Source organism: Bufo bufo, chromosome 6, assembly GCF_905171765.1.
Source record: "Bufo bufo chromosome 6, aBufBuf1.1, whole genome shotgun sequence".
Taxonomy (NCBI): Eukaryota; Metazoa; Chordata; class Amphibia; order Anura; family Bufonidae; genus Bufo; species Bufo bufo.
The window spans coordinates 110,245,898-110,273,112 of NC_053394.1; the positions used below are offsets into that span (position 1 = coordinate 110,245,898).

General features: G+C 48.5%; 1 protein-coding gene across 3 annotated transcripts in view; it reads right to left on the reverse strand.

Moving 5' to 3' along the window:
* The window catches only part of LSM14B (LSM family member 14B), a 33,421-nt gene extending 7,593 nt beyond the window's left edge, over positions 1-25,828 (reverse strand). Inside the window, exons 1-4 of one of the 3 annotated variants that reach the window (XM_040435011.1) lie at positions 25,615-25,828; positions 21,690-21,853; positions 6,765-6,900; positions 3,600-3,716 (exon numbers count right to left, since the gene is read on the reverse strand). In XM_040435011.1, coding sequence (XP_040290945.1) covers positions 3,600-3,716; positions 6,765-6,900; positions 21,690-21,853; positions 25,615-25,735 — 538 coding nt within the window. In that variant the 5' untranslated portion in view covers positions 25,736-25,828. The remainder of the gene's footprint in view (positions 1-3,599; positions 3,717-6,764; positions 6,901-21,689; positions 21,854-25,614) is intronic. The other 2 variants (XM_040435012.1, XM_040435013.1) reach the window with 2 other exon arrangements.
* Positions 25,829-27,215: the final 1,387 nt, after the last annotated feature.

A 27,215-nucleotide genomic window follows, 5' to 3' on the forward strand; every position in this document is an offset into this window, starting at 1 on the left:
AATATGATCATAATACATTAGTAAGTGGCTTGTATTAACCTTCTCTACATGATAAGTGCCATTAGCTGAAGGATAGGGGGATCACTACCAAATTGGTGAGGGTCCTACTGAGGGGATCCCGACTGATCACAAGAATGGGGGCCCGTACCCCGTGTAGCACTGCTGAACTTGACAGAGCAGTTGGTCGGAAATGCACTGCACCATTCATTTCTATGGGAGCCATCTCTGGTAGTCCCATAGAAACGAATGGAGCAGCAGGTTTTTAAAAAACCTGCTGCTCCGTCCATTTCAGGGGACACCACAGGGTACAGCAACCCACCCCCCCCCTCCCCCCATTCTCAGTGGGGGTCCCAACAGTAGGACCTCCACCAGTCTGAGTTCTCCTATGCCGGAGTCAGCAACCTCTGGCACTCCAGCTGTTGTGAAACTACAACTCCCAGCAGGCTCAACTAACCTTTAGAAGTTATAAGAGCAGCCAAGCAAATGTGCACACTGAGTGTTGTAGCTTCACCACAGCTGGAGTGCCAGAGGTTGCTGATCTCTGCCCTATCCTGTGGCTAGGGGAGGACATGTTATAACGGGAATACCCCTTTAAGTTTAATACTAGACAAGCTGTGGCGGTATGGTGCAGCCCACAGACACTGCGGTACAGGTGTTACACCTGTATGGCCAAGCAGATTTGACAAGTCTGGTGACAATCCCCAGAGCCATTTATCAATATACAATTTCTTCATCTTGACAAGATATTGCCGACTTTAGACTTGTTCTTTAGTGCAATTTACCAGGTAGCCAAGGCTTGCCTCACATTAATAGTGTTAGTAAACTGCATCAGCAATGCAATCAGTTAACCCAATGGCATTGCAGGTTTCTATAGGACACTGAACACAATTTACAGACCGTGCCCTCATTACAGGACGACTACTGCAAGCAATACATGCAAACGGCACAAATCCACATCTACACAAGGCACAATGCAGACAGACAGTCTCATGCATGAAACAAAGCAGCAACACACACTAGACTACAAAAACCTTAACTCCACAGCACCGATGAGAGTTATAAAATTTATCCCGTCTTTAAAATGTTTAGAATAGTTTGTGGGACAACCCCCTTTAAAAAGAGTTTTCAAACCAGCACCTGGATATAGCCACTAAGTGATTAAATAAAATGTATTAGTATAGCGCCACCTGCTGCCCCCCCCTTCTTATGTCTGTCTGGCTCACAGACAGCTGCACAGGCTCATCCTTCAACTGCCTTGTGAGCAGTGATTGGGAGAGTGCTGCAGCAGAAAGGACACTCCCCTTGACTTGGAGGAAGGGAGTTAAATACTGGACAACCCCTTTAACTCAATGCTTCTCACATGGCTGCAGTCAAATGCCAACAATCTAGCTGCCTACAGCCACCACTAGGAGGAGCTCACTTCACTTAAAACAGACTTAGACTGCTCCCACACAATGCATAGTTATGCAGTTTTTAATTGACTCTTAATGAAAGTGAGTTGACTTTCAGGAAAGCTGGGGATGAATCAGGCAAGAGTCAATTGGTGTGAGGTTTAGTGGATAACTAAAAGGTTGGAATCAGACCATTGTGTGAATAGGAACAGACCACGCTTTTCTATAGCATGGAAGAAAAAGAGGGCAAGTTGATGACTACCAGCCCAGCAAATACCATAAGGATGCATTAAAGGGGTATTCTCATCTTCCCTTTTCATACTTCCCTTCCTTGAGCGTGACGTTCACTTCCTGGATTCTTCTCCTGGCCGGGCATGCGCAGAAGACTGAAGATTCTCTCCCGGCCGGGCCGCACAATGTCCTGAACATGCACGTCGCCGCGCATGTGCCATGGTGACTTATTCCTAGCCTGTATAGTACAGAGCCGGTGTGTGCGCGTTCGCGGCTCTGTACTATACTGGCCAGGAAGAAGTCATCATGGCGCATGCACGGCGGCGTGCGCGGTCAGGACATTACGCAGCCCGGCCGAGAGAGAATCTTCAGTCTTCTGCGCAAGTGCGGCCCAGCGGGATTCGACAGGAGAGGTGGCCGTAACCAGGGGAGACCAAAGACATCAGGTAAGAGGGGACTTATTTTTTAAAAAGGGTGGAAATTGGGTAACATGTATTTAGAAAAATTATCACTGTCAAATCATTAACAGATTTAAACAGTGATCATTAAGATGAGAATACCCCTTTAAGGCAATGCATTATCAGAGCCTGGACTATATGAATGAGGCAGACTACTCCAAGGTATTAGAGGAAACATCTACAGGAGTGGCAGTCAGTTGGCCCTATGGATCTCTGGACCTCAGAGAAACCAAGATTTAAGTAATTGAGAAGACCGCATACACACTATGCCTGGCTGTCCAAATCCAGAGGACGAGGTCAGATCCTCCTGTTAGGGTCCATTCACATGTCCGCAATTTCGTTCTGCATTTTGCATAACGGAATTGCGGACCCATTCATTCCTATGGGGCAGCACGATGTGCTGCCCGGACACGGAATTGCGGACCCGCACTTCCGGGTTCGCAATTCCGTTATTGAAAAAAATAGAACATGTCCTATTCTTGTCTGCAATTGCGGACAAGAATAGGCATATTCTATAGTGCCGGCAATGTGCGGTCAGCAGAATGCGGAACGCACATTGCCGCTGTCCGTGTTTTGCAGATCTGCCAAACATGTTGCGGACGTGTGAATGGACCCTTAGGCAGTATGACTAGAAACCAGTGCAATTCATAATTCATCTACAGCAAAGTGTCCAGTTGGAGCAATTTGGTTTCATTTTTGCCAAACCAAATCTATTTTGTTCCTTTGCTGTTAAAAATAAGGGGGTATGCCCTTTCCCCGCAGCCAGCGTTACATGCTGCAGATATAGCACCATGAACTGCAGATGCAAGCTGTCCTTTGTGGCAACTCTACGCTTTGGCCATCATAGGGGTCCAATTAGAGGGGCTCCCTCTGTTACATTCACACACCTTAGGACATTTAGAATAGGGAGGCTATTAACGGCTACATTGTGACCCCAATATATTAGTCCCATATGGAGCCCAACCTTCAACGGCCATACTCCCAGGCTGCCTTCTCATGGCAAATAGTCCTCACTGGCCAACCTGATGTAATGCCTGGGCCATTGTGAAGTTACATTCTCACGTCTGGATCTATTGTGCAAAAAACTACATACTGAACAAATCTGACATGGCACTGGTGCGACACTAGACAGTCACGCTGGGGCAGATTTACTAATCCTATAGATGGCAAGGCCAGGCTGTGTAGACCTGCACCAGACGTATCCCACTCCGGCTGGATGATAAAGGTGGTGCAGGGACAGACATTTTTCTGGTTGGCTCAGAGAATTACACCAAAAGCCTAGTGCAGCACAAAGTGTCTGATTCCTTAGAAGTCCAGTTGTCGAGCTAGGCATAGAATTTCTTAATCTAGATGTGCTGAATATTTAGGCACAATTTACACCAAAATCTAGGTGCAGCAATTAGTAAATGTGGCCCAATGTTAGTTAGTAGACAGAACGAAAAAGGACTATTCTATCCATCAACACGAGAACTGAAGACAAGGGCATGCGAACAAAATGCGACACACGCCGTCATGTTACCCTTGGAGAGGTGCGGGGGCTCTGCCAGCAAGTCAGGATCCGATGCCACAGGCTGTGGTGACGGGGAGGAGGAGGAGCTGGAGGCTGCGGCTGATGCCGAAGGGCTTACCAGCTTCTCTGCATGGACAGTGCAACACGTTATTAACAGGTCATTCACCAGTGTTAAAGATGCAACGCCCCCTCCCACCAAACATACAAATGCCATTTAGTGTTTGTTAGATTATTCCTTGTTGACCGCTGAAGACATTTAGAAAAAAAATGATTGGGCACCCAACATGCTCCACTGCAATCATTCCTTTTCAGGAGGAATTCAAACTGGAAAATATCTTCATCTGCTGTACAGGAGACAATAGTCCTGGCTGGAGGACACCGACTTTAGTGTAATCAGAAGGATAATGTGTACAGGTGCCTTACAATTCTCCCCAATAGCAGGTAACACACCCAACCCATCAACAGTGTCAGGGGAGAGCCAGGAGCTCCCCATACACAGATTATCCACGGCCCCACAGAAAACTGCAGGTTCGGCCGACAATAGTGTAATAGGGTATTGGCGCCTTAGATGGGTTGTCCAGCTTTTTTTTAATCTTAGTTTGATTGAAGATTGTTGTACCTGTACAAACCAAACAAAAAAAAACCTGTTCCGACAGTCTGTTGCATCTCCATTCAGCAGTCTTTTGGCCCCAGACCTGTAAACTTTGACATAAGGGGTAATATGCACCACTGCAACCAGTGACTGACCTCAGTGGTGTCATGTTGCCAAGTTTTGGAGCGTGTCATGGCTGAGGTCAGTCATGGGTTGCATGAGTTCACATGACCCCATCTGCCCAGAAGTTCCCAGAATGGGGACCAGAGGACCATCAAGGAGCTGGAACAGAGCAGCAGACGAGTATGATTTAACACGTGTGGCAGGTTTCAATTGGGGGGAAATTTTTAAAAAAAAAAATATAAAAAAAAGGCAAAAGAGCTGGACAACCCCTTTATGGACCGGGCTACAGAGAATCTGGATTTACTCATTTGAGACATGCCCTTTCTCCTAATGTAAACATGCCAAAAACACAGAATTACTACTGAATGTTAAAAATCTGCCTGAAAAACGTGTGCAATTTTTTGAGGTGTAAAAATCTGCTTGTATTCAGCACAGATTTTTTTTTTTTTTTACACATGTATTTTGAAAATCAGCAGTGTGAACTGACCCTTACACTTATAGCAAGAAAACATTCGCCTACTGCCAGCACTACCCTCTATTCCTGACCAGTTTCCCTATTTTAGGGTTGTTTTTTCGAGCTTCTGCCCACTCCCTTGTGAAGATGATCTATTGGTCACACGACCACATTTCAATGAGAACACTGAGTGACTGAATGAATTAAAGGCATTTTCCAGGAGTTCAATATTGACGGCCTTTGCTCAGGATAGTTCTTAAATATCTGATCGGTGGAGGTCTGACTCCAGACACCCTCACCAATGAGCTGTTTGAGGAGGACATGGCACCAAGCGCTGCAGCCTCAACATACCAAGCACAGTGCCATGCATAGTATAGTGGCAGTGCATGGTACTGCAGCCTGGCTCATTCACTTGAATGGACCCAAGCTCCAAACAGGCCATGTGACTGATTAACAGGACGTTGCTGGCCTCCAGAGAGCGCTGCGGCATCTTAAAACAGCTGATCAGCAGGGATGCCAGGAGTCTAAACTCCACTGATCAGATACTGATCACCTATCCGGAGGATAAGTCATCAATACTCCTGGAAAACCCACTTAAAATTTTCTGTCTGGATAGCCAGTCTGCACAGAGCCCAACCTAATTCTAGGCAACTCCTCCACATAATTAGTGGTAAACAAATGCAATCACAGTCCGTATGTAAACGGCAGTGTTCACATCTGCGCTGTAGACTGTTAGGATCCTGTCAAAGGCGCCAGACAATAGAAACCAGTCAAGTTCTGTTGGCGACTCATTTGATGGATCAGGAACATCTATCCTTTCCCTACAATACAGAACTAAAATGAATAGCATCGAGCAGTGCAGATGTGAACAAGCCCTAACTAAACTATCTACCTGAAATTTAGGACCATGATGTTTTCAGCAGTCCCTGTACTTAACAACCCCCTCCTTTACCTTCAGAGCATGCATGGCACTCTAGAAGTCTAAAGGCTGTATCCGACTGGCAGATCTTCCCGATCATCGCTACAAGCGTTTGCAGGAATGCTAGTTAGCGATGATCTGGCAGTGTAATACTGCCGCTGATTGCCTGATGAACAAGCAAACGCTCAAGCAGTCCAGATTTTTAAGAAAGTTAACAAATAAATTTAAAAATCGCTTGCCAGTGGCAGATCATGCTGTCCAATCACGAACTACTGCCAGCAAACAAGTCAGTACGGGGACGAGCGATGGCATTAGCGATTGCTCCTCCCCGTACTATGGAGGAGATTGCAGCATGTAAAAGCGATCTCCATGGTGAGCAGGCAATTGCCAGGAAAAAAGTTCTCCTTCCTGACAATCGCCTGCTAAACAGTTTAATCCAAGACAGACTTAAAGGGGTTATCCCACTTTGCGTTTTTATACTTACCTGCTGCCACCGCGCGTTCACTTCCTGGATTCTGGCTGGGGGCGGGCTTCATCTTGATTGAAGTCTTCTCCCGGCCGGGCCGCGCGCTGGACTGAACGCGCACGCTGCCGTGCATGCGCAATGTGACTTATTTCTGGCCAGTATAGTACAGAGCCGGCGTGCGCATTCGCAGCTCTGTACTATTCTGGCCGGGAAGAAGTCACCGTCGCGCATGCGCGTTCAGGACAGCGAGTGGCCCGGCCAGGAGAAAAGAAGAAGTCTTCTGGGCAAGCGCAACCATCGGGATCTTGCGGAAGAGCGGTGGTCGTAACCAGGGGAGACCGAGTCACAACAATAAGGTAAGTGGGGATGAATTTTCTCCTAATCGGTGGGAATTTGTTAATAAAGTATATTTACAAAAATGATCACTGTCAAATCATTAACAGATTTAACAGTGATCATTATGATGGGATAACCCCTTTAAGGAGTCTATGGTAAAGCTCAAATGACTTACAGAGAAATTGCAATTGGGACACAACCAGCCGAGAAGCTCAGACACTGGCTCTTTAGCTGGCGTACTAAACAGTACAAAAATATATAGAACCATGAAGATGACTACATACCTAGACCCAAGGAGGCGGCATACTGCTGGCCTAGAAGAGAGGAGGCAGCGAGCTGGCCATATGATGGCATGCCTCGAAACGGGCTGTAAGGCACAGAAGGCTGGTAGGACGTGGTGGAGGCAGAGCCCAGGGATGACTACAGGCAAAAAGGATAAAGAGTTAACAATGGGTTTACAATATAAAGAGAGAAGTGCACAAATATCCACTACAAGAAGGGTAATACAATCAATATGGAAAGGTGGACACCCCCAAAGACAAAGCACGGGGCTGGGGGACACCATTCCTGCATCGGGACAGTTTTTATTCACTGCAGATACTGCAACACTACTCCATTCACCCTTTTATCTATGGGGGTGCCAATGGTTGGACCCCCCAGTCATGAACTGACAGCATATCCAAGAATATATTATAATTTGACACAAACTGAGCATCCCTTTAATCCTGGATAAGAAGAAGTTTGTCAACTAATCGGAGTACCTGATACATAACCATCCTTAGGCCTTATTCACAGTCAGTGTTTCGTCAGTGATTTCCATCAACTGAGCAATACCAAGTGTAAGGTCAAAAACTAACTTTCCATTAAAGGGGTTCTTTATTTCTTACTGATGATCCATCCTTTGACCTAATCTAATTAGATGCTTTTGACCTATCCAAAGACGCAGGACCCCCACTGATCAGCGTCTGAGAACACAGCGGCACTTGCAGTAACACCGCAAGGTGACCGTCGTGATGTCACTGGCCTGTGGGAAGCTACTGCAGGCACAGCTGATCAGCGGGGGTGCCAGGTGTCAGACCCCCACCAATCAAATACAATGACTGATCTAAACAATAGATCAGTAAGGAAGTTAGAGAACCCCTTTAAACCTCATCTGTGTAAACTCCACTGCTGGTATTAGCTCATGATCACTGACTTAGAGCGGTCTTAGGCCAGTATCAGACAAGAGATTAGTCTGCAGGAAACCTGCTCCATGTGGGGGCACGATTTCCCAGCCTGAACTCTGCTCCCGTGACAGGAGCACACACCATTGTACCGACTGATAACGCGTATGACATTTGTTCCCGTGAACCACACTGATGGCATTATGGCCGTACAATACATCCTAGTTAATATCAGGCAGGAACACGGCATTATAAGTTATATTACCACAAGGTCCTGTCACAGGAGCAGAGTTCAGGGTGGGAAATCACGCTCCCACATGAACACGCAGGATGACCTAAACCGATACACCAAACCAGCAGCGCAGACGCTCAGATTTTAGGGTCCATTCACATGTCAGTAAGTGTTTTGCTGATCCATAAAACACAGACACCGGCAATGTGCGTTCCGCATTTTGCAGACAGAACATTGCTGGTACTTAACAGAAAATGCCAAATGTTGTCTGCAATTGCAGACATGTTCTATTTTTTTTTCTGGAACGGAATTGCAGACCCGGGCAGCACATTGTGCGGCCCCATAGAAATGAATGGGTCCGCAATTCCGTTCTGCAAAATGCGGAACAGAATTGCGGACGTGTGAATGGACAGTTAATCTGTTTCTCAGGACTCCGAGACAGGATGAAACTGTAGTCAACAGTCTGCAGGACTATAGGTTTTAGTCTCATGTGAACAAGAATGTTTGGATTCAATGTCAGCAAGCAGAGATCTTCAAAGTTGTGGAAAATTGAAATTATATGAGGTGCAGAAAATATAAAACTATGAGTAAGGCCTCATGCACACAACCGTATTTTGTTTCCGTGTCCGTCACTTTTTTTGCGGATAGGATGCGGACCCATTCATTTCAATGGGTCCGCAAAAATCGGACAGCACACCGTGTGCTGTCCACATCAGTATGTCCGTTCCATTGCTCCGCCAAAAAAAAAAAAATATAGTGCATGTCCTATTTTTTTCTAGTTTGCGGACAAGGATAAGCATTTTTACAATGGATCCGCAAAAAAACAAACGGATGCCATACGGAACGTCATCCTTTATAGATCCGCAATTTGAGGACCACAAAACACATACGGTCGTGTGCATGTAGCCTAAGAGTGCATCAGTTTTGTAGTCTGCAAAATCTGTATGTGGGCCATGTGCACTTTGTGCAGGCCCCATATAAAACAAACAAACTTCTAATCTTGTCCGCAACAGACAATAGGACACCTGCTATAATTTGCAGCTCGAGCGCATGGAAGCAGACACAATATGATGTAATCTGTGTGCTGCTGGCGTTATTGCTGCTCCAAAGATATGAATGGTCCGTGCAATCCGGACGCAAACCGAAAATAAATTGTGAATGCACCCTTTGGTAGCAGTTCTACCCCCGACCCACTCAGGCTGAGCCTTCACTCACTCCCATGCACATGTATTTAGTGCCGATGACAAGGACATCAGGATTCCACTTTGTTTGCAGCTTTTATCCATTTAATTGAATTTAATTAGTTACTGGATTCTGGGCCAAGTTACGTAAACCAGAACTAAATCTGGCAACAGCATTTTGAAGAGCTTCACACCCACCGCACATTTTATACCATGTGATCCGGGAGAAGAAAGCAAAAATTACCCATTTTAATGCCTGCCACCACCTGACCCCATTTATTCAGTGACCAATATAGAAACCGCAGATTTGGCCAATTTAAGAATTTACTCATTTGTGTGAAGATGAACAGAGAGCAAAACCGAAGACTGTTAGTCTTCTAAAAAAGGACTCTGCATTTTTGGGCTCTGTTCACAAGGCTGAAATCCACTGCAGATTGCGCAGGATTCAACACCTGATCAGTTGAAGCCATGTGAACACAGCCTTTAAATTCACAATGAGTGGCTTTGCCCATTTAATGCAACATAAGGCCTTATACTCCAGTCACATCTAGAGCAGTTAGGACACCATACTGTGGTGGGAATGGCATGTCCCTCATTACAACCATGGCAAAGGTGCTCCCCTCATACTCCGATCAAAACTAGCCAAATTTGCCCGTTTTGATGAATGGTCATCCAGATGGCGACCAAAACAAATTGCCAATGCGCCTTAAAATTTGCAGATGGTGACAAGACTTTAGTCGCCATTTGCGACTGGACCACTGCACAGCCTAGTATCAGTTGAACATGGCACTCCCCATGTTCTCTTCACTAGCACAGTGGAGAAGGAGGGAGTCTCTTGCCACTGCCACCAATGGGGAGATAGCAGGGAGGGGGAAGAGCTGTGGCCACTGCTACGATGTAAAACATTACTACAAGTATAGGCAGCGGTATCAGACCTGGCCTCAACAGGGCATGCGATACACGGCAATTAACCCCTCAGGTGCCACATCTGAGGGGTCAATTGCCGCAGATCGCATGCCCAGTTATTGAGGCAGGGTCTGACACCGCTGGGTCCAAAGAATATGAACTTAGTAGCAGGCTGCATAGAGCGGCACCCAGGGATCCAAGTGCACTTACTCCTGGGCACCGCTCTGTTCGCCCGCTGTGGCCCCTGGTATTTTCAACATTCAGAGCAAGGAGGAGGAGACGCCAGTCTCTCTACTTCTCCCTGAAAGCAGCGCTGTCCAATCACAGCTCACAGCCAGGGAGGTTTTTTTTCCCCCTCACACAATTTGCCATTTTTAGTCACCAGCCAATGGCTCCTGGTTATTTTTTTTTTATAGTCTGGAACCATGTCATCACTATTACATTGGTCGGGATCAGAGTCCCAGCTGATCTGCTGTTTCAGGAGGCCGCTGCACTTTGACCAGAGCTATGGGGAGAGCAGCCCACTTCCAGCACCTTTCCAAGCACAGCACCATACATCATATAGTGGAAGTGCTTGGTATTGCAGCTCAGCCCCATTGACTTCAATGGGGCTGAGCTACTACTAGGCCATGTGACTGATGTACAGTGACATCACATAGACTAGGCCCTAGGCAGAGGCTGTGGTGCTCTTTACAAACTGATCAACAGGGGTCCCAGCTGCCTGACCCCCACCAATCTAATATTGATGACCTATCCGGAGGATAGGTCATCAATATTACTGGACACCGTAATATAAAAATAAAATACAAATAAGAAGCCATTCAAATCTCATTTTTGTTGTATATTAAGTGGATGCTTTTGTAAACCCCCATAAAAAATATAGCTCAATAGTGCACACTATTCATTTAAACTTTTTTGCAGGACTGAATAGCGCAGCATGCCACACTGCAAAAACATATAGAACTGTATATTTCATATGTACAGCGCCATGGAATGAATGGCGCTTTACTAACTAACTAACTTTTTTTTACATTGCAGTGAATGGGAGACAGATTGAAAGGCAAGACAATATATTGCCATCTCTAAAATGTATCTTATCCAGATACTTCAATAAGCTTAAAAATCTATTAAAAAATTTACATCTCTCAAATGTTAAAATTACACAATCACAAAATTGCATACATTTGTCCATTCTACATCTAAAGATATCTATTTGATATACAGCAAAAGATGTGAACAGGCCCCACCTGGAGTAATGCTAACTTTTTAACCCCTTAGTGACCCAGCCAAATTTTGGAAATCTGACATGTGTCATTTTAGCTTAGAATAACTTTGTACCGGTTTTGCACATCAAAGTAATTCTGACATTGTTTTCTCGTCACATATTGTACCTTACTTAGGTGGTAAAATGCTACCGATAAATTTTCACTTTTTTAATAGACATTTTATGAAAATTTGTAAAAATTGGCACACTGTTTTTCAACTGCAATATTTCACATACATAAATACTATTCAATATTTTTATCAGAAATATTTCCACATCTTTATTTTAGTTTGGATGCACTTTTTATTTAGTAGACTTTATATTAACATAAATTTTAACATTTTTGAAGTACATATTTTTTCCTGCAGCAAGCCAAGTTTGCAGAGGTTTATAAGTGTCAGAATAATAGAACCCCCCAAAAGAACCCATTTTAAAAATTAGGCCCCTTAATGTATTTATGTGTGTAATAAGTTTTGACCCACTAGTTTTTTTTTAAAGAAATTAATGCTAAGGTGAAAAAAATTTAAATTCATTTTTCACACAAAAGTATTAATTTAAAGACCTATTTTTTCTACAGAGCACATTGGTCCCTGGTGGTTACTGTGCTGAAGGCAGATGAGAATCCCCGAGTTCCAATGCTCAGTACAAGGGTCCATTCACACGTCCATATGTGTTTTGCGGACCTGCAAAGCACGGACACAAGCAATGTGTGTTCCACACTTTGTGGACCGCACATTGCCCGCACTCATAGAAAATTCCTTTTGTCCGCAATTGCGGACAATAGGACTTTTTTTTGCAGAACAGAAGTGCGGATCCGCAAACAGACAGAACATTCCGGCCCCATTGAAAAATGAGTGGGTCCGCACGTAAGCGGACCCATTTAGCAGACGTGTGAATGGACCCTTAATATACTGGGGGGCACAGAAGTGATAAAAAAAAAAAGGGTAGCAGCATCAGCAAGTAAAGGCATTATCTAGAATAAAAAGCATGAAAGGTCCTCTAACTACACTGACAAAAGCTGGCCACAAATGCTTGACTGGTGAAAAATGGTATTACTTACCGGTAATTTGATTTTACAGAGCCCATGACGGCACCACAGGAGAGAGGAGGATCTGCCCACAGAGCAAGGAAACCTGCAGAATAAAATGGGTGGACACTCTCCTCCCTTTCAGTGTGTTTTCCAAGTATCAGGGGAAGGCCGCCAACATATGTTAAACATGTAATAAAATTTTTTTTTTGCAACACCCGTGCAGTATAGAAGGACCACCAGGGAGGGAAAACCAGGGTGCTGTCATGGGCTCTGTAAAAAGGAGACTTTTGTATTACTTACCAGTAAAGTCTCTTTCTCGCTCTTCCTTGGGGGACACAGGAAACCATGGGTATAGCTCTGCTCCCTAGGAGGCGTGACACTAAGTGAAAGCTGTAAGCCCCTCCTCCATCAGCTATACCCTTCAGCCTGGAGAAGAGACTGCCAGTTGCGTGTCCAAGTAGTGAAAGATAACCACCAACCGGAAAAAAGAACCGTCAAGCCCCAACGGGGGCAACCAAGCCGGAACCACAACTGTAACCCAAATGAAGGGCGGGTGCTGTGTCCCCCAAGGAAGAGCGAGAAAGAGACTTTACTGGTAAGTAATACAAAAGTCTCCTTTTCTCGCCCATATTCCTTGGGGGACACAGGAAACCATGGGACGTTCCAGAGCAGTCCCAGAAGGGAGGGACCAGAACAAACTAGACCAACACCGGAGGCATCAATCAACTGCCGCCTGCAACACCAGACGGCCTAAAGCAGCGTCAGCCGACGCATGAGTATGCACCCTGTAGAACTTGGTGAAGGTGTGCAAGGAGGACCAAGTGGCCGCCTTGCAAATCTGCTCTGTAGAAGCCCGATTCCTCTGAGCCCAGGAAGCCCCGACCGCTCTAGTGGAGTGAGCGGTAACACCGAGGGGCGGAACCTTGCCCTTGGCGAGATAAGCCTCAGTAACAGCCATCTTGACAAAACGGGCGATAGCAACTTTGGATGCCGCCATCCCTCTGCGCGACCCCTCCGGAACCACAAAGAGCGAGTCAGTACGCCTGAAAGAGCTGGTTACCTCCAGGTAAACCTTGAGCGCCCTGACAACGTCCAGGCGATGAAGCTCCCTCTCCCGGGGGTGGGAAGGGGAAGGACACAAAGAGGGGAGAACGATGTCCTCGTTCAGATGAAAGACGGAGACCACCTTAGGAAGGAAGGAAGGGACCGGACGAAGGACCACCTTGTCTTGGTGGAACACTAGGAAAGGTTCCAGACAGGAGAGTGCAGCCAATTCGGACACCCTCCGAAGAGAGGTGACGGCCACAAGGAAAATAACCTTGCAGAACAGAAGTCGCAAGGAAACCGTCCGCAGAGGCTCGAAAGGAGAAGCCTGGAGCGCTGAGAGAACCAGCGGTGAGCCAACCAGACGTCCCTGAAAAGGAGGAGCCGGCCCCCCACCCGGGTGGGTGGGGGCGCGCCTTCAGGCAGAGGATTGCTTTGCTGCGGGTGTGCGGGCAGCCTGCGGCTTGCGCCAGGAGGGCTGCGCCCGAAAAAACGGCTTCCTATGCTTGTCCTGGGGAGGAGCCGAAGCGGCAGCTGTGGTGGGAGCCCCAGAGGCCCTGCGGGAGGACCGAAAACGAGACGCACCAGGGCTTGGGGTTGAGGAAGATGGGTGCTTTTACCACCCGTGGCCTCCGAAATAAGTTCGTCTAGGCGGACCCCAAAAAGGCGGGAACCCGCAAACGGTAGCCCCGCCAAGGAACGTTTGGAGGCAGCGTCCGCTTTCCAAACCTTCAGCCAGAGCTCCCTCCTGACGGAAACTGCCAGGGCGGAGGAGCGTGCAATAAGGGCTCCCGCATCAAGGGAGGCCTCACAAACAAAATTCCCGGCCCGAATAATAAGCTGGGCCAAGGAACGTAGGTCCTGGATGGGGACGTCCGAGTCCAACTCCTGTTCCAGCTGCGCACCCCAAGCAGAGATTGCTTTCCCTGCCCAAGCAGAGGCAAAAACCGGTCTGAGAGCAGAACCGGAGGCAGCAAAAATGCCCTTGGAAAGGGTCTCCATGCGACGGTCCTCCGCTGACTGAAGAGAGGACCCGTCAGGAACAGGGATGGCCGTGTTCTTTGACAGCCGGGCCACAGGGGGGTCCACCTTGGGTGGGGAAGACCATGTGGCCACGACATCGGCTGGAAAGGGATAGCAAATGTCCAGCTTCTTGGGGTTGACAAAACGGGCGTCCGGGCGAGCCCAAGCCTTAGACACCACAGAGGAGAAATCAGAGTGGATTGGAAAGACTTTTGAGACCTGCCTGGGTCTGATAAAGGAGACGCTAGCTGCGTCCGAGCTAGGGGGATCATCCTGCACCTTAAAGGTGTCACGAATATCCGAGATGAGTTGACCCATCGCTGAGGCTAGCTTGGACGGCAGGGCCGAGTCCATTTCCAAATCTGAAACCACCAATTCACCTTCAGAGAGCGAATCCTTTGGAGAGGAGAGGCTCGTCTGGGTGCGCACGCGTGGCGGGGAGAGGGAGGCATCCGAGGAGGAGGCTCGCTCTACTCTAATACGCTTCTGAGAGTGCCTAGCTCGGGAGGGGTCACTAAGAGGGAGTGAACCCGCTGCAGCGGCAGAAGCAGTGGACCCGGAGGGCGCGACAATCAGTGAGGCGTCCTGCGGGGTAGGTGGCCTGTCTATTAGGCGGCCCACGACATGAGTGAGGCTTTCCACGGCCTGGGACAGGGATCTAGCCCAGTCAGGCGGGTCAGAGGCAGCAGGGAGCGACACAGCGGGCGACTGAGGCTGCGGTGGAGCCCGGCATGCAGTACAGTGCGGATCAGACTGCCCCCGGGGAAAGGGTTCCCTACAAGCCGTACAGGCATGGTACCAAGGCTTGGCGGCTGCAGAAGGGTCTGACATGGTGGAACAAGATGTTGCACTTGAAGTGGGAGACCCCAAAGAAAAGGAACGGGGATAACACCCAAGCGACAGTACTGTGGCACGGAGGGGGTTAAAAGTCCTACCAGACCCGGATGATGCAAGCGGCAGCAGTAAGGGGAACAGACTGAGGAGGCTGTGGAGGAGAGGCAGCAGCACCGGCTTCGGATCGCACTGCAGAGAGGATTCCACGCAGCACTGTGCGATGAACCCGGAAGTAGCGGAGCGCATGTAGGAAGCTCCGCCCCCCCTCTGCCGCTCTGAAGCAAAGCCGCGCGCGGCAAAATGATTTTTTCCCCCCAAGTGAAGAAGTGCCGGCCATGAAATGGCGCCGTTCACACCATGTAAGCGGCCCCCGCCGCGCCTGCTTCAACCTGCGAATTGGCAGACGGTTTGCTTGCCTGCAGCCGTCCCCTGTAAGGCAGCGTCTGTGCCCAGATAAAACTCCCCTCCAACATTGCCCGGTAAGGGGGGGGGGGCTCGGGAGGGGTGGTGGGAATGGCTGTAGCAGTGTGCATGTAGCAGTGGCCATGGCCATGGGGACGTAGCAGCGGTGGGAGGGAGGGAAAAGGGGAGGCTGGAGCAGCCACTCTCACCATCCGCTGTCTTCACCCTCAATCCGTCCAGCAGGGTCGCCCCTTCAGCTCCTGGCACCGCAGTGGCAGGAAACCGGGGGAGGGACTTGGCGTGCGGGCGACCCTGAGCTGGCGGGACGCAGGGGAGCGAGGCTGCCCTGGTCCACCTTGTCTTCTGTGGGGGAGGCGGCAGTGCGGAATTACCAGCACTGGCGCAACTCAACCCCGGGAGAAACAGAGGGGTCTAATGCGCCTCTGTTGTCCCTGTAGGTAGAAAAAAATCGAATTAAAAACAACAAATAACGCAAAAATAAAAATCATAGGAAAACAACCCTGCATAAGCAGGGGGTGTCTTGCCTCCTTGGACACTAAGCAAAAACTGGCAGTCTCTTCTCCAGGCTGAAGGGTATAGCTGATGGAGGAGGGGCTTACAGCTTTCACTTAGTGTCACGCCTCCTAGGGAGCAGAGCTATACCCATGGTTTCCTGTGTCCCCCAAGGAATATGGGCGAGAAATCAAATTACCAGTAAGTAATACCATTTTTTCCCTATCGCCCATGACAGCACCACAGGAGACTTAGAGTAATCCCTAAGGGTGGGAAGTAGAGAGAAGAACCCCTTTACCAAAGAAAGAATCACCACAAAAGCTCAAGTCCAGCCTGTAGTGCTTAAAAAAGGTGGAAGGTGAAGACTAGGTGGTTGCCCTGAGGATAAGGAAATGGCAGAAACACCCCACCGCGAGATAGACCTTTTTGAGGCAGCAGACCCCTTGTTCCTCCCCTGAAACTGCAGGAAGAGTGAAGACTTCCGCCAAGAAGTAGAGGACAAATAGGACAAAAGGGCTCTCTTGACATCTAGACAATGGAGATTTTTCTTCCTCCGAGGAAGGATTTTGGAAAAGGGTAGGAAGAATAATCTCCTGAGAACGGTGAAATTTGGGGGCAACTTTTGGAAGAAAAGCCGGGTCAGGACGGATAATGACTTTGTCCTCTAAGATTAAAGTGTACGGAGGGTTGATGGAAATGGCTTGGATCTCACCAATCCTGCGGGCGAAGTCAAAGCTATCAAAATGGCCAGCTTCAAAGTTAGATGCCTAATTAAGATGGAATCAAAGGGGGGCCAGATGAAAGCTTTCACCACCACTTCTAGACTCCAGGGGGGCCCTCGGAGCTGAAACTAGAGAAGACTTCCCCATGGCCCTGAAAAAAAAAAAAATCTGGAAACCCAAGGGTTCCTGGCTATGTTCTGGTTAAACAGAGCAGACAGGGCAGAGACTTGAACTTTAAGGGTACTGATTCACCTATTTCTAGACCATTCTGAAGGAACTCAAGGATAGTATGCAGAGGAGCAACTGAAGAAATGTCCCTCAACTGGATCTGGGCGAAATCTAGAAATTTGTGCCAAATTCTGCTATAAATCCCTACTGTAATTTCTTTGCTTTTTAGCAGGGTAGAGATTAGAGCATCTGAGAACCCTTCCTTTTTTAATAGCCACCTCTCAAAATCCAGGCCGTTAAGTGTAAACTGTCCACAGCTGGATGTATTACTGGTCCCTGGCTCAGAAGGCCCCAGACCGCCGGAAGCACCCAGGAATCGGGGACCGACATGGTCCGGAGCCCCGTGAACCAGGACCTCTTCCCTGATTTTCCATAAAACTCGGGGAATCCGAGAAAGAGGGGGAAAGGCATAAGCCAGGCGGAATTTCCACTCCTGCGTCATGGCATCTATCCCACAGGGGGATCCCACTTTATTCAGGGAATAGAATCTTGGCACCTTGTTTGAATGGGTAGCAAATAAGTTGATCTCTGGGATGCTGCAAAGATCACCATTTTCTTAAAAAGGACAGGGTCTAGAGACCATTCCCCCTGAGACAGGGTATGGAGTCTCAGGAAATCCACCCGTTTGTTTTCCACACCTCTGATGTGTACTGCTGAGATCGAGGTGCACACTCTGCCAGACTCAGAATGACAAGCTTCTTCCATGAGGGCTCTGCATCTTGTCCCTCCCCGTCTGTTCAAATAGGAGAGTACAGTTCTGTTGTCCGAAAGAACCCTTAGGTCCCTTCCTTTTATCTCTGGGAGGGAGGCCCTCATTGCAAGGGCAACCGCCATCAACTCTTTTAGATTGGAGGACTTTGCTCTCTGTAAGGGGTCCCAACGACCCTAGAAGGAAGTTCCCTGAATGTGGGCACCCCACCCCCAAGAACTTGCGTCCGTGGTCAGGCAAACTAACCTGTCTGTCTTCCACAGGGCACCCCGAATAAGATTTTCCGTATCTAGCCACCAGGATAGCTTCTGGAGAGTCTGGACTGAGATCTTCAGCTTTGAGTCTAAGGACCTGCTTCCCTTCCAACTGGACAGGATTTCCCACTGTAAGGCTCTGGAGTGTAGCTGTGCCCACCTTACTGCCGGGATGCAAGATGTGAGGGAGCCGAGGACTGACATTGCTGCTCTTATTGAGGTAACTGGTCTCCTGGTCAGGTTTCTGATCTTGTTTTGAATGATATCCACCTTTTCTGTAGGTAAAAAACTTTTTTGGAGAGATGAGTCCAGGAAGGTCTGCCTTCTTGCTGGATGGGGTCTTGACTTCTCTTCGTTTATTATCCAATCGGTTTAAAATGGACCAGACTTCTGATACTGCCGAATTGCAGGCTTCTACTGTCTGACCCACAACTAAGAAGTAGTTTAGGTAAGGGATAAAGAGAATATCCTTTTCCCATATGTGAGCCGCCACCAGCTTTGTGAACACCCTTGGGGGCATGGAAAGGCCAAAAGGGAGAGGCTGAAATTGAAAATGTTCCAGTTGACCTTTCAGATAGATTGCCACCCTTAGGAACCTTTGATGTTCTATCGTAAAGGGGACATGGTAGTACGCGTCTTTTAGGTCGAGAACAGCCATGAAGCACTGAGGATATAGGAGGCAGATTGCTGATCGTATAGTCTCCATCTTGAATCTTTTGGGTTGAAGAAAGGTTTAATTTTTTTAGATTTATAATGGTTCTGAAAGAACCGTCTGGTTTTCTGACCAGAAAAAGTGGCGAGTAAAACCCCTTGCCCTCTTGTTACTGGGGTTAAAACAGATTTTCCTATTAATTTTAACACCTCTTCCTCTATGACTGATTTTCCTAGAGCTGAAGATGGATCGACTAAGAATCTGGCAGGAGGAGATTGAAGGAATTCTAATTTTAAGCCCTCGCCGATTGTATCTAGAATCCAAGGGCTTAGGGAAATTTTCCTCCATTCTGCTAATAAGTCCTTCAGTCTGCCCCCTACCGGAGTTCTGGTGTCATTGCTGGTCTGGTTTCCTCTTATCCGAGGAGGACTGGTTAAAGAAAAAGTTCCTGCTTTTTCTCTGACCTCTGAAACAGTCTTTCCTGGCCTTTCTATCCTGTTCCTGGTTACCCCTAAAGGGACGAAAGGGCCGACAATTTTTATAAGAAAAAGATCCCTGGAAACCAGGAATTTTTTTTGTCTGCTGCCTTGTCCAGAAGATAATCTAAGCTCGGACCAAAAAGGTATTCCCCCCCTCACATGGGACTCCAGTTTCAATTTGGAAGCAATATCCCCACTCCAATTTTTTAGCCATTGCGCTCTGCGCGCTGAGTTAGATAAAGCTGCCCATCTGGCTGCCAACCTAACTGCATCAGCAGAGGCATCCGCCAGAAAGTAGTCTACCTTCCTAATCGTAGGGAGGGAGGGTCAAGATATCTTCCCGGCGGCACCTATTTTTTAACCGAGACTCTAGCTCGGCTAACCAGACAAGAAGACTGGGCCGTAGAAGGAGGCCATGCTGGGCCTAAAGGAGGTGGTCAATGCCTCCCAAGCACCTTTAAGAAAGGCATCCGCCTTTTTATCCAGATGGTCCTTTAATATTCCTGTGTCCTCAAATGGTAGGGCAATCTTCCTGGAGACCTTGGATAAAGCCACATCAATTCTAGGCGCCTTATCCCAAGAGGCAGAATCTTCATCTTTAAAAGGATATTTACGTTTAAGATTATTTGATATAAATACCCTCTTATTGGGTTTTCTCCACTCTCCTTTTATTAAAGCACACATTTTTAAGTATTGGAAAGGTACCATGTTGTCTGGATTCCAACCCCCCAAACATAATATCTTGAAATGAGCGGGGTTCCAGAGTTTCCTCTGCCCATGGTCGAGCAGATAGCTTTAAGGAGCTTTTCAGTGTCTTCTACAGAGAAACAGGTTCTCCGCCCCCCCCCCCCCCCCCATTTCTTCCTCCCAGAAGAGGTCTGAGATAAAACATCAGAGGGCCCAAATACCAAGGAAGGGCCTCCCCCTCGTCCGACGAAGGGGGGTCCCCAGAGCACTCTACGCTTAGGTCTTTGCTGTTTTTTGGCAGCCTGGGACATGTTAACTTCTGAGCGGACTAATGCTTGTAGGCACTTGTAAAAAGAGGGGGATTCCTCAGCCACCGTCTTATCTATACAGGGCTGGCACATTTTTTTTATCCCAGTCAGAAGATAACCCCACTCTGCATAAGGCGCACGCCTTATTCTTTTTAGAAACTACTTATTTGTGCCTAACTGGAGCAGGAGGGACAGTAGGCTCCTCAGAAAGCTTGTCATCTTTCATACCTGCAGGGCAGAAGTTCAGCTGAGGGCAGAAGGGAGACGCTCTACTCCTAGGGCGCCTGGAGATGACATCACCGCCGACGCACTGAAGCCAGTCACATGACTTCAGGAGCACTTCACGGCCTGCTCATAGCCAGAGCCACTCCTCTTCCTCCCCCTGGTGGCCGGCGTTTCGTCTTCCGGGCACATACAACGATGCTGCCCGCGTCTCCAGAGCTCCCGCACACTGCGGAGCTCAGCTGTGCCTCTGCCTGCCCTTAGCGCACCTCTGGATGCCGCCAAACTTACCAGGGACTCGCAGGTTAGTAGGGGAGAGCCACCAAAGGGAAGGATCCATGCACACTGTAGGCTTCCCATCAGACAGGAATCCACACTGAAAGGGCAGAGAGAGTGTCCGCCCATTTTATTCTGCAGGTTTCCTGTCTGTGGGCCGGATCCTCCTCTCCTGTGGTGCTGTCATGGGCGATAGGAAAAAATGCCAGTTGGAAACCTTACCATGAGAGGGAACACATGTGGCCACAGGATGTCCTGCACATATCGCTGAGCCGTCAGTGTCCCTCATCTCTCTACTAGGGGTGACAGCCTGGATTCATCACTAAACTCTATGGTTCCAGTCCATAAGTCTAAGATCCTCATTCATGACCACAGCAAATAATGGTGAAGGCATGACACAATCAGGAGGAACACTACCCAGAAGGAGCCTCAGAGCCTTTATAGCAAGCAGCAGGGGAAGCACCTTCCTGCCCTTATGGCAAAATCCATCATCTAATCGTATATATTCCTGCCTGAAACAAATACATGCAGAGTTTCTGTCCACATCTATTTTGGTGAATATTTCATTAATAGATTTATAGCAATGCAAAAGATTCATATTTGGAAGACCTCCTTCCTTTTGTGGGCAGGAAGCAACGGAAGTTCCTGCATCTCCCAGGAAGCACTGCAATTATCCCTCATTAAACCATTACTCCCTGAATACAAGTTATTCACTGAAATATAGCCCCAGAGATATATGGCATTTAAAGCCCCCCAATGCCCCCTCACCAATTTCCTTCTCCACTCTAGAGGTATAGCTATCTATTACTAAGAGTTCAGATGTAGGGAGAAATGAGGTTTCTGAGCTACTTCTCTACGAGATGACTACACCAGACCTGATGGGAAGCTACCGAGCATGTCTGTCCACCTCTGACTGCAGGGGAAGGTGGGCTAGAAGGATACTCAGGGGGTGCAAGCAAAGCTGAAAGTGTACGTCAATATCTTCTAGCATGTATACTGCAATAATCCTTCATTTGAAGTGCCCTGTAACAGGCAGAGCTAAATGGGTAAGAATCGCCTTCCACAGCTCGAGTATCATACCTGGACAATGGCTGGATCCTGGGGTAAGGCATGCTGGGCTTTCGGGGGCTCACACACCGTGATGTCTTTAATGTCACTACCCCTGAATATTATGTACTCGTACACCTCCTCACGGGGAGGCGCAGGGCGGTCAGTTGGACGGTCTTCAGTCCCAAAGGACCGCACTAAAATAATAAAAAGATTAATTTATAAGCAGAAGGAACCACAAAACCCTATATATAGGGGGGCATCATTTAATGGGTTTCTGTCATGGGAAATAACGGTATGTAGCTGACATTAGTGATGTGCTAATGTCAGCAGTACATAACAGTGTGCTTTATAACTCCCTGCCTGCCGCTGTTCCCTCAAAATAAAGACATATAATATGCTAATGAGCCCCTAGGTGCTAGTGGGGTGTTGCTTCAGCACCTAGAGGCTCGGTCTACGCACCCTTTGGCACGCCCAGGTCCAGTTGATTGACTGAGTTCTCCTCTGTCCCGTAAAGCCTGCGCCATCCCTTTTAGTATTCGGCGCAGGCGCAGTGAGAAAGCCGGCAGCCGGAGCGCACCGTTCACTCACTGTGCCGAATACTAGATAGGACGGCGCAGGATTTACAGGGCACTGAGGAGAACTCGAAAGTCAATCAACTGGACCTGGGCGATCCAAAGGGTGCGTAGACCAAGCCTCTAGGTGCTGAAGCAACACCCTTATAGCACCTAGAGGCTCATTAGCATATTTTAAAAGTCTTTATTTTAAGAGAACGGCGGCAGGCAGGGAGTTATAAAGCATACTGTTATGTACTGCTGACATTAGCACATCACTAATGTCAGGCAGCTACATAACTATTTCTCATGACGGAAACCCTTTAAAACCATATATACACTAAAGCTTAATGGCTACGGACACCTTTGAGGGCACTTTTCCATCATTTCAGGCTCATCATTTTGTACCAAAAATAATTTTTATTAAATCTTTTCAACAATTTTTCCTCTACAGCTTTCACTTTCAGTGTAGCTGCTGCTGAATAACTGCTATCCCCCTCAGAATCAGAGCAGCTCTGACCGCTCACTATGTGACCCTCATCCCTGAGCTCCTGACAGCTCACAAACTCATTTGAACTGAATTTATCAAACTGATTCATTAGGAGGCAGAAACAGTCTGCAGATACAATGAAAGTTACAGCTGTAGGAAAAAAAAAAAAAATAATAATTGAAAATTATTTTTAGTCCAAAGTGAGTAGATGGCAAAAGGTGTAAACAGCTTTTAAAGGGGCTGGCCAATTTAAAGAGAACCTGTCACCATGAAATTCAGTACAATCTGCAAGTACCAAGTTATAGAGCAGGAGGAGTTGAGCAGAATGATTTTTGTGGTTAAAGATTCAGTAAAACCTGTAATTTGTACATTGCTTTTTCTGGAGGGAGGAGTCAGAGATTGATATGTGAATTCCATATTGCAGTGTGGACCCATTGACTTGAACGGATTCACGATTCACAAGATAAGCAAAAGATCGCACTGCAAAGATGTGTCCTGAGGCATGGACCCAAGAGCTCACGGAAGTGCTTTGCAGTGCTTGCGATCAGTGCTGCAGTTCCACAAAAGATAGGACATGTTCTATCTTCAGCTGTATCTTGTGGATCGCAGACCCAGTCAATGGGTCAGCACGGCAATACAGGATTCACAAGGCACGGCGCCCTTACAGTGGTGTATATGGGGCCTTGTATACACAATGCTGTCACTGATAGCTCCTCACTCCTGTACCGATAGCTGTTCACAGGAAATGGGGGGGGGGGGGGGCCAGATAAATGTACAAATTACAAGTTTTAGTGAATCTTTTCCCACAAAAATAGTCTCCGCTTCTCCTGCTCTATAACATGGTGCTTTCAGACTGGTAAACATACAAACCTTAAAAGCCAAAAATAGTCCATGCAGCCGCAGCAGATTTTTACACCAGCTCTGAAGGTGAAGGCTGCCAGCTACCCAAACACAAAGGGACAACAAGCAAACTGGCACACTGCAAGCGGTCATCATGTACCCATTCTCTCTGGCTGTTCCCAGCTTCATTAGAACGCAAGCATTGAACGATAACTTGACGCATCCAGCACATGCGCAGCGTATTCAGTGTTATCTGTGCATGCACTGGTCCTAGTAGTTACCACAGAGGCATTACAAGAGAGGCTTCCAGGATCGCAGTTACCACCATAACCAGTCAGCCACTCGCTGCTAACTGGTGAGAGAAGCTGCTACTTCCATAGAGTACCCCTTTAAGTCAGCTGTGACTAAATGGGATGTTCCATCACAGAACCTTTTTAATAGCCACCATGAAGATGAGCTATTCACTGCATGTCTTGTTCCTGTGGCCATACGCTATTCATTTCCCCTGCCGTGGTCACAAGGGAAAAGCATTACATACCGCTCAGAGGGGTCCCCAAGCTGCAACCTCCCCCCACTAATAGTGCATATTAACAGGGGTTTTTGATAGGAAAGCCACTAACCTCAATATCTCACTGACCTAGGAAGCAGAGGTTTAGGACACTCCAGATACACTGAACATAATGCCTCATGCACACGACCATATGTTTTTGCGAAAATACAGATGACATCCGTGTGCATTCCGTATTTTGCAGAACAGAACAGCCCCTAATAGAACAGCACTATCCTTGTCCGTAATGCGGACGAAAATAGGACTTTTTTTGCGGAACAGAAATGGAATGCACACGGAGAACCTTCTTTTTTTTGGAGACCTGTTGAAATGAACGGTCTGCAAAAAAAAAAAAGTGTGCGCAAGAGGCCTAACACTTATGTCCACGGAACCCCCATGAGAAAAATGAGTAAAACCTTCCCTCCTCTCAGAATCCGCTCCTAGCAAGAAAGACGGCAAGTAAATCCAGGCCTGGAGGCCTAAGGGTAGGTTAGCACAGCTTTACAGAGGCGGCTCCCGCAGGGAGACGTACAAGTCCTTTCCTTAGATTTCCAATTCCTTACAAACCCACTTCCAGCTTTGGCTGAAAAACTTGGAGAATCACCCGTGTGAACCTACCCTTAGGCCTTATGCACACGACAACGGTGTTTTGCAGTCCGCAAAAAACAGATGTTGTCCGTGTGCGTTCCGCAATTTGCGGAACGGCGCGGACAGCCATTAATATTCTTGTCCACAAAACAGACAAGGATAGGACAGGTTATATTTTTTTTTGCTGACCACGGAACGGAGCAACGCATGAGAACAGCACACGGAGAGCTGTCCGGATCTCTTGCGGCCCCATTGAAGTGAATGGGTCTGCATCCAAGCCGCAAAAACTGCGGTTCGGATGCGAACCAAAACAGTTGTGTGCATGAGGCCTTACACCGTACCTGCACCCGCCATTGAGAAACAAGGTGGTCACTGAAGACTTTGCCTCCGCTGACCACAGTATTCCCTCCGTCAGCCACAGCATCAGCCCCCAACCTCAGCTTCCTGCGCCCGCCTGAGACGTGAGGGGAGAACGCTGGAAGTACCTGCAGGACTGGAGAATATGGAGGGACAAGAGCCCATCTCCAGCAAATAGTGTCACCCCTAAACAGGCCTGCCCCCTCTAATCCACAGGACAGAGTACACCCCGACTCTGCAAGGGGTGCCAAGACTTTCACAAGTAGTTTCCAAGGTCTCCTAAGACTCCACTTCTGGGACTTCCCTGAACCTCCAGTTCTGCCCCAGGTGCAGCCAGGAGAACCAATTAAAGGGAGTGTAACCCAATTAAAGGGCGCCTGTCACTGAGCTGGAAGTCAGCACGGCTCCATCCCGGGCCCGACACCTCCGCGGCCCCCGCGCGCACGGCTCTCTGCCCCGCATTACGTCAGCGGTTCCCAGGACGCGGTGCTGCCCCAGTACGGTGCACCCTGCAGAGAGCCGTGACGCGCACACAGTGCAGAGCCCCCGCACTCCTAACCGACCACCAGGCCGCTTCTTCACCTTTGGCAAGAGCCACAGTGGAGTTCTCGGTGTCGATGGTGTACAGGATCCCCTCATAGCGGATTTGCGCTTTAGAGATGAGGCTGATCTTGCTGCCGATGTACGGTGTTCCTGAACTCATAGCGCCGGCTTCTGCACAACTCCCTTCGGATCCCCACCTTTCTACCTGAGGAACCCCCTCCTGGACTGGCAAGCGCCGCCCACTGTCTCCCTTTATATAGCAGACATTCGACCCCACCCACTTACACGCCGGGGGTGAGGCCTAGTCTTGTTTCTCACTGCGCACTCTGTGCGGGCTTCTCCGGGCGGGTGACGTCGAGCGCTCTGATTGGCTGGCGGAGGCAGAATTAGCCTTAGACCTGGCAACTAATGACGCTGCTGCTGCTACACGGCGACGACGGCTGCGGGGGGGGCGGCGGCCATGTTGTTGGTGGGAGAATGTGATTGGGAATGTCTGATGCAGCTGTGAGCCGCGGTCCTGAGGGGACCTGGCCTCACAGAAGGTCAGCATTATATCAGGTTGGCGGGCTCCGACTCACACCACCCCGCCCATCAGCTGCTTCCTTTTCTAGGGTTGCCACACGGCCGGTATTTTAGTGGCGGTGCCAGTTATTTTCTTCTACAAGCACTGTTACTAATTAGTGCAACCTTAACCTTTACCTGTGACTAGAAGCTCAGGACCTGCCAGACGTCATCAGGTGGAGCGCTGCTCCTGTCCTCCGCTTACAGCCAGCAGAGAAGGGGCAACTAATGGGGGGGCATTATTCTTCCTGGGGGGCACTAATGAGGGCAATATTCTTTCAGGGGGCACTAATGGGGCATTAATATTATTAGGGGCACTAATGTGGGCATTAAAGGGGTGGTCCGGGTTCAGAGCTGAACGCAGACATACCCTTATTTTCACCCAGGCAGCCCCCCTGAGGCTAGCATCGCAGCATCTCATGCTCTGATGCGCTCCCTTGCCCTGCGCTAAATCGCGCAGGGCGTGGGCTCTTTTGTTTATCATAACCCCCTGCCGGGCGGAAGCTTCCGCCCGGCAGTTTGTTTGGTGACGTCACCGGCTCTGATGAGCGGGCTTTAGCGCTGCCCTAGCTGTTTTATTGTCTAGGGCAGCGCTCAAGGCTGCCCATCAGTGTCGGTGATGTCACCAGGCTTCCTGGCAGCCCCATGGAGTGCCCGGTACGTCACCGGATCTCCAAACAAATGCCTTTGCCCTGCGCGATTTAGCACAGGGCAAAGGAGAGCATTGGAGCATGAACTGCTTCAATGCTCAAGTCAGGGGGGCTGCCGGGGTGAAAATGGAGCAATGTCCGGGATCACCTCTGAACCCAGACAACCCCTTTAATATTACTGGGGGCACTAATGGGGGCATTCATTCTGGGGTGCACTAATGGGGGCATTATTAATGCTGGGGGGCACTAATGGGTACATTATTAATTGTGGGTGGCACTAATGGGAGCATTAGTATTATTGGGAGCCACAGTATGACAGCGACTTAACACCCCCTGTTAAGTCACAACCACACTCCCTTTGGGGTGTGGCTTAACTTGGGAAGGGTGGCAACCCTACCGGCATCTCGTCTCCTCTGTAGAGTCAGCGCA